Below are 13,987 nucleotides of genomic sequence, written 5' to 3'. Positions count from 1 at the left end.
TACCTATATGACAACAGCAGGCTCATATACATTTTAACTGATAAATTATATCAAACAATTAAAGCAGAAAAAAGAAGGAACACTTCTCCCCTCATTTTAGGAACTCAACATTGTGCTAATCCTAAAACTGGATAAAGATAATAGAAGAAAAAAGTATGAACAGAGATAGAAATTTGTTTAACAAAACAAACTCTTAGAAGTCAAATCTGGCAGGATGTAGAAAGTGGTTTTGTTATAGAGATGGCAGTGTTTGTTCAGCATTGGAAGATCCGCCCCCAAAAGTCACCATTTTAACAGAGGAAAGGAAAAAGCCATATGATCCTGTCACTAGTTGGAGAAAAAGTAATGGACTAAATTCTACAGCTGTTCATGGTAAAAGCTATCAGGAGACAAGAAGTAGAACAGAACCTTCTCAATAGATCAAAGACATGTACTCCATACTTCCAGCTAGAATGCCTTATATGGATGGAGAAGATACAATGCTTTCTCCTTAAGGTGGAGAACAAGGGCAGGTATGCTTACTCTTTATCTGTCCATTAAACTTTGAAACCTAGTCCCCACCAAAATAGTCTGGCAATAAAATGACACAATTAGGATAGGATTGGCAAGGTAGAAGCAAAATCTTTATATGTAGATGAAATGATCATCTACAGAGAAAATACTAAGAAATCTCTAGGAGCCCCTAGAACTTGTATTTGAATTTAGCAGGATTAGAAAACACAAGGTACATATAAAAATTCAGGTCTGTGTATACTTGTTATAAATGAAGAATTGGATATTGAAATTTAAACATTATGCAGGAGTACAAAGGACCTAGAAAAGTAAAAAACAAACAAACAAACAAAACCCCAAAAAACCAAAAAAACAAAAACAGTGTTGGAAGACATTTAGTACCTAATTTTAAGACTTCTTCTAAAGCTACAGTCATCAAGGCAGTGTTGGTGTAAGGAAAGACACATAGATCATTGGAATAAAACAGAGAATCTAGAAATAGGACCACACATATATGGTCCGCTGAGTTTTGAAAGATTATTTAACATTAGCATTTTATAGAATATAAATTCAATTCAAGAGCCCAGGAAGAGAAAGTGTTTTTAGCAAATGGCACTAGAATACCTGGTATCCGTCTATAAAAAATTATCCTCAATCCTTTATTTTCATACATGAAAATAACTTGAAGGGATCTATGAACCTAAATATGAAAGCCTAAAAGTATAAAACTTTAAGAAGAAATTAGAAGGGAAAATGTTTATGAATTTAGGGTAGGCAAGAAGTACCTAAGATACAAAAAAACATGATGTATAAAAGAAAACAAATTGATAAATGAGATGCCATCAAAATTTAGAACTTTAAATGACGTCATTAAAATGAAAAGTAGTCCTTAAACAGACCACATTTACAATGCATATAACCTATGACCAGAATATATAAAGAATTCTTAGAGCTCATTAATAGACAACCCAATTAAAAATTAGACATAAGATGATAAATAGCCAGTATAGCACAAGGAAAGGTGTGCAACTCTAGAATCAGAAAAATACTAATCAGTACAATAACAAGATTGAATTATACACTCATTAGGGAGATGAAGTTCAAAGTTTTAAAAGCCTTGTCATGACTTTTTCTTTTTGTTGGATTCTCCCCCTTTGCATTTAATTTGTCACGCCCAATGGATTCATTCTGCTGGGTTTCCTGGGGTTGTGATCCTCATTGTCTTTTCCTAGAGTATTGCCTAAAACTTTTTGGAGTGCCAGTTTGATATTCATGAAGTTCCTGAGGTGCTCTTTATCATGAAAGTATCTTATTTCTCTATCAATTTTGAAAGATAGTTTTGCAGGGTACATCAATCTGGGTTGGAGGCTGTTTTCCTTTAGAGCTTGAAATACATCACTCCAAGATCTTCTTGCCTTGAGGGTTTGCATTGAGAAGTCTGCTGTGATTCTGATGGGCTTTCCTTTGCATGTGATCTGTTTCTTTTCTCTCACTGCTTGTAGAATTCTGTTCTTCTGTTGGATTTCTGGAATCCTAACTATTATATGCCTATGTGTAGATTTTTTTTTTGATCAAGGCTAGTTGGAGTCCTATATGCCTCACTTATCTGTATGTCAAGTTCTTTTCCCCTGCTTGGGAAGTTTTCTGCTATCACTTCAGTGAACAGTTTTTTTATGTCATCTGCACTCTCTCCTCTTTCTTCATTGACTCCAATCAGTCTTATGTTATTCTTCTTTGCATCATCTAGCAGCTGCTGGATTGATTTCTCCTGTTCCTTTACAATTTTAAAGCGATTTTTCTTTTCCTGGTCACTAATTGAAATCTTTTCTTCTATATCTGAAATTCTATCCTCACACTGGTTCATTCTGCTGTGCAGACTTTCGATGGAGTTTTTAATCTCCTGGAAATCTGTTTGCATCTGTTTTATGGATTCCATTTGTTTCCTATGTTGGGATTTCATCATATTCCTCAGATGCTCTATTTTTTTATCTATGTACTCTCTAGATTTATTAATCATGTCTTGCACCATGAACACAATCTTTGCTGTTATCTGAGTAATTATTTCTGATGTCATTTTTCCCAGATCCTCTTTTGTTGCCAGTTCAGAGAGTCCAGTTGGTTGAGTATCAGATTGTTTCATGTCGTTTCCCTTTAAGGTTGCTGTAGGTGATCCAAAAGTCTGTTTTTGAGGCTTGTTTACATGTCTTCTCATTTCCGTGGTGGGGAGTGCTTCTGGCGCCCACGTGCCTCACCTTCTCTGCCCTAGTTGCTTGGGATGGTGGAGGGGGAGCTTCCTTCCAGGTGCTGGGACAGGCTCAGCTTCCCTGCCCTAGGAGCTTGGGATGACAGCAGGGGAGCTTCCTAATTCTTTAAGTTTTTGATAGAATTCACCCATGATGATGTCTGTGTCTAGCTTTTCTTTGTGTGACTTTTTCTTTTTTCAGCACTGGAGATTAAACCCAGGGCCTTTGCACTAAGCTATATCCCTAATCCTTTATTTTATTTTTTTAAATTTTGAGACAGCATCTCACTAAGTCACTAAGTGGCTCATGCTGCTCTCTAACTTGTGATCCTCCTGCCTTACCTTCCCACCATACACAGCAATTTTTTTATTAATAACTTTACTTGCTTACAGAAATAGATTTTTTTCTTTTTAAGATCTTTTTTAGAAGCTTTTAAAAATTTTTACTAGTACATTTTTCCAGTACATAATGATTACATTCATTGAATTATATGTATGTAACACATCTCAATTCTTCTATTTTCTCTTTCCCTTCCACCTGTTTCTTAAGAAAAGGGGTTTTTTCAATGTCAGATTAATTTATTAATTCTATAAGTATTTATCAAGTTAATTATCATAAACACAGATGAACATCCAGACTAACAGGCCAAAAATATAAAATACATAAGATGCTTATACTAATTCAAGGTACACTTTTAAATGCATTGATGGTGCTGGATTACAATAACTTTTTTTCCCTACTGCCTGTCTTTTATTTTGCTCTTTATTTATATATTGAGTTTCTTATATAAGACAAACTATGTAATATTCAAGCTCATGTGTCTGATTTACATCGCTTAACATTATGGTCTCAAGGTGCACTCATTTTCCTACAAATGACTCAAATTTATCCTTCTTCATGGCAGACTAGTATGCCAGTGTGCATAAATACCATATTTTGTTTTTTTTAAAATTAATTTATTGGTACATTTTAGGTATACAATATAATGACATTCATCATTGGAAATTAGCACCTTTACATAATCTCTCTTGGTTTTTATTTTTTCCCATTCCCGGGCCCTCCCTTCAACCCCTCTGTCCCCCCTTATTTACAAAGACTTTGTTTCCATTTCTTCATTTCCTCATATTAATTCCATTCTCTTCTTTCCTTTCCCCTACCCCTCCCAATTCCCCTTCCCCTTCCCCTTCCCCTTTGCCCCTTTTCCTCCTTTTTCACATTATCTATTATACCTTTTAGACCTTATTTATACTTTCAATTTCTCACACTAGAGAAACTATTCAGTATTTATGGATGTGTGTCCTATTTATGTCACTTAAGAGTATCACCTCAATGTGCATCCACTTAGCTATAAATGTCTCTAATTTCTCATTTTTTATGGCTGAGTAGTATTCCATTTTATTAAAAAAAAAACACCACATTTTCTTTATCCAGTCTCCAGTTGATGGGCATTTGGGCTGTTTCCTAGCTTTAGCTATTACAAATTGTGTTGCTATGAACATGGGTGCACATATATCACTGTGATATGATTCTTTTAATTCTTTGGGGGAAGATCCCCAGGAGGGGAATAGGAGGGTCAAATGGGACTTCCAGTCCTAGTTCTTTGAGGTATCTCCATACTGATTTCCACAGTGGTTGCACCGGTCTCTATTCAGAGTGCCATAGTTTTCAGAGAAGAGGTCTTTGATTTCTTTTGTTAGGTTGAGTCCTAGGTATTTCAGTATTTTTGGATGCTATTGTGAAAGGAATTATTTGCCCTATTTCTGTCCCAGTGAGTCTGTTGTTTGTGTAGAGGAAAGCTATGGATTTTTGTGTGTTGACCTTGTATCCAGCTACTTTAGTGAGTTTGGTTATGGAGTCTAGAAGACTTTTGGTGCAGTTTTTGGGGTCCTCTATACGGAGTATCATGTCATTCGCAAATAATGACAATATGACTACTTCATTTCCTTTTAATTAATTAATTAATTTATTTATTTAGGTACCGGGGATCTAACACAGGTCCTTGCACTTGCGCAGCAGTTAATTTCCTATCTTTATTCCTTTTATCTCTTTCTCTTGTCTAATTGCCTTGGCTAATGTTTCCAGAACTATATTGAACAGGAGTGGTGAGAGTGGACATCCTTGTTTTGTTCCTGACTTTAGTGTGAAGGATTTCAGGTTCTGACCATTTAGTATGATATTGGCTGCTGTTTTTTCATAGATGGGTTTTATCAGATTGAGATAGAAATCGTCTATTCCAATTTTTTGTAGGGTTTTTATCATAAATGCATGTTGGATTTTGTCACATGCTTTTTCTGCATCTATTGAGATGATCATATGCTTTTTGTCCGTGGCTCTATTGATGTAGTGTATTACATTGATTGATTTGCATATGTTGACCCATCCTTGCATCCCTGGGATGAATCCCACTTGATCAGGGTGTATGATCTTCTTGATGATCTTCTGCATTCTGTTTGCCATTATCTTATTACAGACTTTTGCCTCTATGTTCATTAGTGAGATTGGGCTATAGTTCTCCTTTTCGGTTGGGTCTTTCTCTGCTTTGGGGATCAAGGTGATGCTTGCTTCCAGGAATGAATTTGGGAGTATTGCTTCTCTTTCAATTTCATTGAAGATTTTAAACAGTTGTGGCAGTAGTTCCTCTCTAAATTTCTTGTAGAATTCAGCAGTGAAGCCATCAGGACCTGGGATTTTCTAGTTGGTAAGTTTTTAATTACGTTTTCAGTTTCATTGATTGATATTGAGTTTTTTAGAATTTGTAGGTCTTCATTCAACTTTGGTAATTCATATGTATCAAGGAATCTGTCCATTTCTTCAGTGTTTTCCATCTTATTGGTGTATACATTCTTGAAATAGCTATTCATGATCCTCTGGATTTCTGTTGGGTCCATTCATCCTCTTCATTTCTTTTCTTTTTTTTTTTCTTAAATTCTTTTACTGGTGCATTTTAGGTATACAATACATTTACATTTATCTTTGGGTGCTTGTACCTGTACATGATGTATCTTGGTTCTTATTTTTCCCCATTACCTGTGTGCCCTTCACCCCTAAACACTTTCTTATTTACATACTTCATTTCCTTTTTTTTTCTTTTCTCATAATTTTTCCTTTCCATTCTTTCCTTTCCCCTTCCCCCCTGGGCCTTTTCTTTCTTTTTCTGATATGTTTGGTTAAGGGGTTGTCAATTTTGATTTTTCTTTCAAAGAACCAACTCTTGGCTTCATTGATTTTTTTTTTGTATCATTCTCTTGGTCTCCATTGTATTGATTTCTGCTCTGATCTTTATAATTTCCTCCCTTGTATGAGCTTTTGGTTTATCCTGCTCTTCTTTTGCTAGAAGCTTGAGGTTCAGCATCCGGTTGTTTAATTGGGCTCTCTCTGTTTTTCTAATGTGAGTATTCACTGCTATGAATTTCCCTCATAAGTCTGCTTTCATTGTGTCCCATAGATTCTGATATGTTGTGTTGTCATTGTTATTTAATTGTAGGAACTGTCTGGTTTCTTCTTTAATTTCCTCTGTGACCCATTGGTTATTCAGACATGTGTTCCTCAATTTCCATGTATTTATAAAATTCTTGCAGTTTGATCTATTGATCTCCAATTTCATCACTTTATGTTCTCATAATATACAGGGGATAACTTCAATTCCTTTGCATTTACTTAAACATGTTCTATGAGTGAGTATGAGGTCTATTTTTGAGAAGGACCTGTGTGAAGTTGAAAAGAATGTGCATTCTGCTTTTGTGGGGTGGAACACTCTGTAAACATCAGTTAAGTTCATTTGTTCAAGAGTTTGATTGAGTTCTAGTATTTTGTTGCTTATTTTTTGTCTAGTTGATCTATCTATTTGTGACAGTGGGGTGTTGAGGTCCCCCACTGCTATTGTATTAGTGCTTATTTGATTTTTTATGACCATTAGTATTTGTTTTATATAGTTTGGCACACTAGTGTTTGGTGCATATATGTTTATGATTGTCATCTCTTCCTCTTGGATTGTTCCCTTTACAGGGATATAGTGTCCTTCTTTGTCTCTCTTAATCAGTGTTGGTTTGAAATCCACTTGATCTGCAAAGAGCATAGCTATTCCTGCTTTTTTTTGGGTTCCTGTCGCATGGAGTATTGTTTTCCACCCTTTGCCTTTTAGTCTATGAATTTCTTTTTGAATTAAGTATGTTTCTTATATGCAGCATATAGTTGGATCTTACTTCTTGACCCATTCTGCCAGTCTATTTCTTTTGATTGGTGAATTGACACCATTAACATTGATAGTTATAACTGATACATAGTAACTTATCATTGTCATGACCTTTTCTTTTTGTTGGATTCTCCTCCTTTGCATTTAATTTCTTGTTCTGCCCAATGGTTTCATTCTGCTGGGCTTCCTGGGGTTGTGATCTTCATCTTTGACTAGGATACAGTCTAAAATTTTTTGGAGTTCTGGTTTGGTATTCATGAAGTTCCTAAGTTGCTCTTTGTTATGAAAGTATCTTATTTCACCATCAATTTTGAAAGATAGTTTTGCAGGGTATATTAATCTAGGTTCAAGGCTATTTTTGTTTATGGCTTGAAATATATCACTCCAAGGTCTTCTTGCCTTGAGGGTTTTCATTGAGAAGTCTGCTGTGATTCCTATGGGCTTTCCTTTGTATGTGATTTGTTTCTTTTTTCTAACTGCTTGTAGAATTTTGTTCTTCTGCTGGGTTTCTGGAATCCTAACTATTACATGCCTATGGGTAGATTTTTTTTGATTAAGGCTGGTTGGTGTCCTATATGCCTCCCTTATCTTTATGTCAAGTTCTTTTCCCCTGCTTTGGAAGTTTTCTGGTATCACTTCAGTGAACAGTTTTTTTTATGTCATCTGCACTCTCTCCTGTTTCTTCATTGAATCCAGTCAGTCTTATGTTTTTCTTCTTTGGATTATTTAGCAGCTGCTGGATTGATTTCTTGTGGTCCCTTACAATTTTAAAGCAATTTTTCTTTTCCTGGTCACTAATTGCAATCTTTTCTTCTATATCTGAAATCCTGTCCTCACATTGGTTCATTCTTCTGTATAGACTTTCAGTGGAGTTTTTAATCTTCTGGAAATCTGTTTGTATCTGTTTTATGGATTCTATTTGTTTCCTATGTTGAGATTCTATCATGTTCCTCAGCTCATCTATGTTTTAATCTGTGTCCTCTCTAGATTTTTTAATCATGTCTTGCACTATGGGCACAATCTCTGCTGTTATCTGAGAAATTATTTCTGATTTCATTTTTTCCAGATCTTCTTTTGTTGCCGGGTCAGGTAGTCTAGGTGATTGAGTATCAGATTGTTCCATCTCATTTCCCTTTGGGGTTGTTGTATGTGATCTGGAAGTCTGGTTTTGAGGCTTGTTTATGTGTCTTCTCACTTCCATGGTGGAGGAGGAGTGCTGCTGGCACTGGTGCAGCTCACCTCCTCTGCCCTAGGAGCGGTGGAATGGCAGCCTGGGAGCCTCCTCCTGGGTGCTGGGATTGGCTCATGTCCTCTGCCCTGGGAGCGGTGGAATCTGTTCCCTGTTTCATTTTTGATTTTATACTTGATCTTAGCCAAAAGGCCGAGAAGCAATTCATTTTTTATTTTAGATTTGAATCTTGTCCTTTCTTTTATTGATAAGTGTAGGTAAAGCTCTATCAATTTTGTTGCTATTTTTAAAGAACTAACTTTTGGGCCTGTTGATTTTCTCCATTGTTTTCCTATTCTCTATATCATTAATTTTCACTCTTGTCTTTATTATTTACTTCCTGGATTTGCTTGGTATAGTTTGGTCTTCTTTTTCAGCTATCTTTATGTGGAAAGTAATGCTGTTGATTTAATATCTTTTTTATTTATGCCTAAAATTTCTACCTAAGCTGTGCCTTAGATGCATCTCATATAGTCCATTATGCCAAGCTTTTGTGTTTTGTCTCTTCCTTTGAGAAACTTCTCTAAAACATCACCAAATCCTCTTGCCTTTACTTTCAGTATGTTTTGGAATTCAGATGGTTTTCAATTTTTAAAGGTCATGAAGACATAACCACCCACAATGGATTCTGTGGCAGCTCCCCAGAATCAGACACATTTATATTTCTATAACCAAGCACATGAATAATCATTAGAAATGGGATAAAGACTGTTAAACCAAGTCAGTTCAGCTTGTGTTCCTCTGCCAAATGAATATGGCTCAATCTTAGTGAAAGAAACCTAGTCATCAGGGCTTTTTAAAGTTTGGAGTTATGAATAAAGATTGTTGATCTGGGATTCACATCCACATCACTTGTCTCCAGCCCCACTGTGGCCACCCTGTGCAGAGCAGCAGCATCTCTCACTCAGGCTATCTCCCTGCTTCAGCTCTGACCGCCCTGGGCTCCATTAGCAGCACAGCAGCATGAAATCCCTGCTAAAATGGAGGTTATATTATGTCTCTCCTATGTCTCACATCTCCAAGAAATGAAATGAAATGACAACAAGCCAAAGTCCTTACACAGGCTAGGTGATCTTCCACAACCCATTTCCCTCATTTTATCCCATTTCTATTCCCATCTCATCTTTTACCTGGTCCTCTGCTCAGGGCCTTTGCACTGGTCATTTTCTGTGCCTGTAGTATGCTTTTTTTTTTGGCAGGTGTAGGCATGGCTTGCCACCTCATTCCTTCTAGGCCTTTTCTTAAATGTCAACTTAGTGTAGTCATTCCTAACCAATGCATAGGAAATAGAAACAAAATTTTCCTAGCTCTCCCTGCCTATCTTGGTGTTTGTTCTCCATTGTACTTGTCACCAGCTAATATATTTACTATTTCATTTATTTATTTATATATTTATTTATTTAATTTTCTGCATGCCTTCCTCCCAACTTCAGAGTATAACCTCCATGAAAGCAGGAAATTTTGACTATTTCTTCACTATATCTCCTATACCCAGGACACTACTTGGCACATGATAGGCACTCCATCAGTTTGTTGAATAAATGAATGAGGCCTGCTCCTATGATCACAGAATAGGTAAATGTGTTTTATTAGTTTCCTAGGGTTGCCATAACAACAGAAATTTAGTTAGTTTTTAACTAACAGAAATTTAGTTTCTCACAGTTCTAGAGGTTAGAAGCCCAAGATCAAGACGTGAGCAGAACACCTATGAAGCCTCTTTCTCCTTGGCTTGCAGAAGGCAATATGTTTGTCTTCTTGCTATGATGGTCACTCCTAAATCTGTGATTTTCTTAATCTCCTCTTTGGAAGGGTTCAAACCATAGTGGATTAGGGTCCACCATAATGACCTCATTTAACAGAACTCATTCCTTTTTTAAAGGGCCTGTATCTAAATATAGTTACATTCTGAACCCTGAGGGTTAAGATTTCAACAAATAAAATTTAGGGAAGGTACAGAGTTCAACCTACAGCATCTATCAATCATTTATGCTGTGAGTGGTCAGGAGCAAGTTTACATATTAATACAAAGCAGTGACAATGGTCTCCTTCTTAAGGTTCCCACATCCCACTGATTCACCCCTAATTCCCTCCCTCTGGCCTCAGGACAGTCTAGTAGAGAAGGTAAATTGTAAATGGTGAAAGAGGTGAAAACTTGTCATACTTACTGAAAAAGCAAGTAAAGTGAAATGACAGATGAAAAAAATATATGACCTCTTTTTGTATAAGAAGCAGTGGATTGTGAAGGTCATAGGATAACCAAATTTGAGACAAATAGGACCTTTGGCATAAAGAGAGATGTGAAGGCAAACAAATTGAAACAGTGATGTTACTACTTCTACCAGGGTCAGAAATGTTCAAATTCTAAGTCCTACAGGTGACATTTTGGAAAGGACCCATTTGTTTTGTGTGTATTGCAAAGGTAGAGATAACCACTGATGGCAAGGGACTGCTGCCTCCTGGGGGTTCACATTCTGTCCTCCGGTTCCCTTCTCCATCCTCCCAAAACAGAGAGTATTTGGGACAGGGAATATTTGGACAGTGTGTAAGCAGGGGCTTAAATGCTGGAAGATCTACTTAATCTTACACATAATGCCAGGCACAGAAAACTTCTTAATATTCAATTGCCTGCTCACACCCTATCTGGAGCAAAGGGATACATGTAAATACCTTGTGAACATCTACCCAGATGAGAGGCCCCACATGCTGTCAAACATGAAGGGAATATCTTCTCTGTCTGAAACTGGATTAGAGGTTGCAAGTATCAAACATAAAAGGGAAAGACCTTAATGGTGTTGTCAGTGGACGCGGAAAATATTTCGTTATTCTCAGAAACTGTGTGGATGTAGATCACTGGAGCTGTGTGGCTTCTCAGCATACCTGTTGGTTTTCTAAAATGAAAAAAGAACAGATGAACACAAAGCAGTTCTGTCTATTTTGAAATAAAAATGCAAAAATAAACTTGGCCCAGATTTGACAGTTCTATTCTGCCTGGAGGAAGGTGCTGTTTCCTTCTGAAATTACACAAGTATATATCATGTGTGACAAAAGGACTGAAGTAAATAATACCCAGTTATAGCAACAGAACTCTGGGTGAGAGGAAGCTTTGGGCTTTGTTTTCCCAACTGTTAACAATAGCAATATAAAAGGAATATGCAAGGAAGACCCCAGGGTGGGGTGGGAATGTATTCCATGGCAGGTTGTCACTTTATGCAGATTGCAGTGAAGGGCTTTGTAATATAAGTTAAGGAATTCTGAGGGATCACAGTACCTTTGCAAGGTCTTAGGGCTGGTGCAATGGAAGGGTGAAGAGGGAAGGAATAGAGAGGCAGGGCTGAGGTTAAGGGAGAGAACACAGTCTTTTTATAATTAAGTAAGTTGTTTTCAACTACTAGACAAATGGGAGTCTAACATGATAGAAGTGGGTAGTAAATGATTTTTATTTTTTACTTATTATGTATCTGATACTGTACTGAGTTTTATATGTGGATTATTTCATTTTTAATCTTCATTACTACTCTAGGAGGTGGGTCCCCTTGAGATCACCATTAGAAACAGGAAAACTGAGGTTTCAGTACTTGGTCATATTCACCTGGCTCAAAAGTGACAGGGGAATGACCAGACCCAGTGTGCTTACCTGCTGCACTGCACAGTCTCAGTGACCACCTGCACCACTGCCTGATTCTTATCTAAAATGTTCCCCAATAGGCCCATTGTGAATCAGGTATGGTAGCACATGTCTGTAATACCAGTACTCTGGAAGGCTGAGCTAAGGAGAATTGCAAGTTCAAGCCCAGCCTGGACAACTCAGTGACCTAGTGAGACTCTGTCTCAAAATAAAAATAAAAAAGACCCTGTACATTACATTAACCCTTGGTTCAACCCCAATATTAGGGGGGATAAAGCCTCATTTTGTTGAAGGTTTGGTTGCTGGTGGGCTTTTGGAAGGTGAGTGGATCATAAAGGATCTAACTTCATTGATTTATAAATCCATGGATTTATCCACCTAATTTGATAGTATTAATGAGAGGTCATGGGGTTTAGAAGGTGGGGCTTCATTTAGGGGAGTGGGTCAGGGGCCATGACCTTGTAGACTATGCCTTGTCCTTGTCTCTTCTCTTTAGCTCTGGCTCACTTGCCCTTTCTGCTTCCTGGATGCAACGAGGTGAGCAACTTTTCTGCGCTATGCTCTGCTACGTGATGTTTATGCTCACCACTGGCCTAAAGCAATTGAGTTGGCTGGTCATAGACTGAGACCACCAGCCAAAATAAACCTTTTCCCCTTTGAGTTGTTTTTCTCAGGTACTTGTCATGGCAACAGAAGGTTGATGAACACAACTACTGAGGGGCACAAGGTAACCTTGTGGGCCCTGTGGATGCTTGGAAGAGCAGCTTAGCCAGGAACCTTAGCATTTCCTATGTGACTTGTATTCATCCCTGAATCCCCATTATCAACACAGGAAAATCAACTCCTCATTTTCTATTTTCCTTCCATCTCCAACACTTCTCAGTGGAAATGGCAAACCTGCCTTTGAAGCCTGACTGTTATCACTTCCAAGAAGTTGTTAAACTTTTCTGAGCTCCTGTTTCTGCATTTGTCAGTAGGGCTTGATGTGAAGATCAGAGATGATATATATACATGTTGCACAGTACCTGGAACAAAGTAGGTGCTAGATAGAATGGTAGTTACTGTTATTGTCAAGGAAGTGCTCCTTGAGCACTTGCTCAGTAGGGTCTACCATGAAGGATACATGCCTGACTCTGAAGAGTCAGAGGAGGGGAGGAGGGAAGAGGGAAATGAACCTTCAATGTTATGCTGCTTGCTACCCTGCAGCCCCACGTCCAGACTTTATAGAGCAATCCCTGGTTCCTTAAGTCAGTTACCCCTTCCCTTTTATGCCAATTATGCTATACCTTAGGGATGGTAGAGTCATTAATTTTGATGGGGCTAAACAACCCCCGTGGAGAACTGAGTGCATACTTGGGGCCATCTGAGCAACTTGGACTGAAAAGTGCAATGATTACACATCAAAATCCTGAATTACACTTTGTAGCTGATCAAGGTTCATTGTTGGGATGATAGTAATGAGATTAACAAAAATCATGAGATGTGGGCGAATGATGCCTCCACACTGCCTCTTTGTCCTGGCAAGGTATTTACATTTTAAATGCATTGTAATTCACCCCAAGGAATGAGTCTGTCAAGGCCACAAACAGAAGATTACTTTTAGACAGAGGTTCTAAATTATTCTAACAGAGAATCACCAGTCCGGCTTTCACATGCTTTACCACATCAATGACATTCTTGGTGGGATAAAGACAACTTACCCAGGCAGATAAGGATTCCAGGCTCTAATTATTCTATCCATTCCACCTGTCAGCAGCAAATTCTTTCTCTTACAGAATGAAAATGCCTTGACTCCTTTATGGATGCGAAACACTGTTTGATCACATTCTGCTCCCCTTTGGGGCAATGCTTGGCCTTTTCTCATCTTGGCAGCTTTTCTAACATTCCTTATCTCTTTCATCTTTTGTTTGACATTTGTTGTTCCCATAGTGCACCCTAAAAATATTCACAGAAAAACAAAACACAGTTTCACTGTCAATTTCCTGACATGTTGATAACTTTTAAAGGTCCCAGGTTCATTTTCAGTAATGACTATTTTTTCTTCTCTCAGGTGTTAAACTATAGATAGTCTAAAGAATAAAAATGATGTGAATAAAAAAGCAAGATTTTTATTTCCTCCCCCTTTTCCACAAAAGACCAGGAATAATCACCTGAGGAATAGAGGTAACGTAATCACCATGAGGAATAGAAGAAGGTGATCTCGTTTG

At 37.5% G+C, this 13,987-nt stretch overlaps 1 protein-coding gene across 1 annotated transcript in view; it reads right to left on the bottom strand.

The window, feature by feature from the left end:
• LOC101697015 (cilia- and flagella-associated protein 337-like) overlaps positions 1–13,987 on the bottom strand; it is a 120,593-nt gene that overhangs the window by 45,795 nt on the left and 60,811 nt on the right. Inside the window, 2 exon segments of the mRNA XM_087199478.1 lie at positions 10,938–11,043; positions 13,481–13,715. Of these exon segments, the coding sequence (XP_087055604.1) occupies positions 10,938–11,043; positions 13,481–13,715 (341 nt within the window).

The sequence above is a fragment of the Heterocephalus glaber genome, unplaced genomic scaffold, assembly GCF_053883595.1.
Source record: "Heterocephalus glaber isolate CG9 unplaced genomic scaffold, H.glaber_assembly_v1.0 deba00001720, whole genome shotgun sequence".
NCBI classification, from domain to species: Eukaryota; Metazoa; Chordata; class Mammalia; order Rodentia; family Bathyergidae; genus Heterocephalus; species Heterocephalus glaber.
Note: the sequence above shows the minus strand (reverse complement) of the source record. Positions and strands in the feature narration are given on the sequence as shown.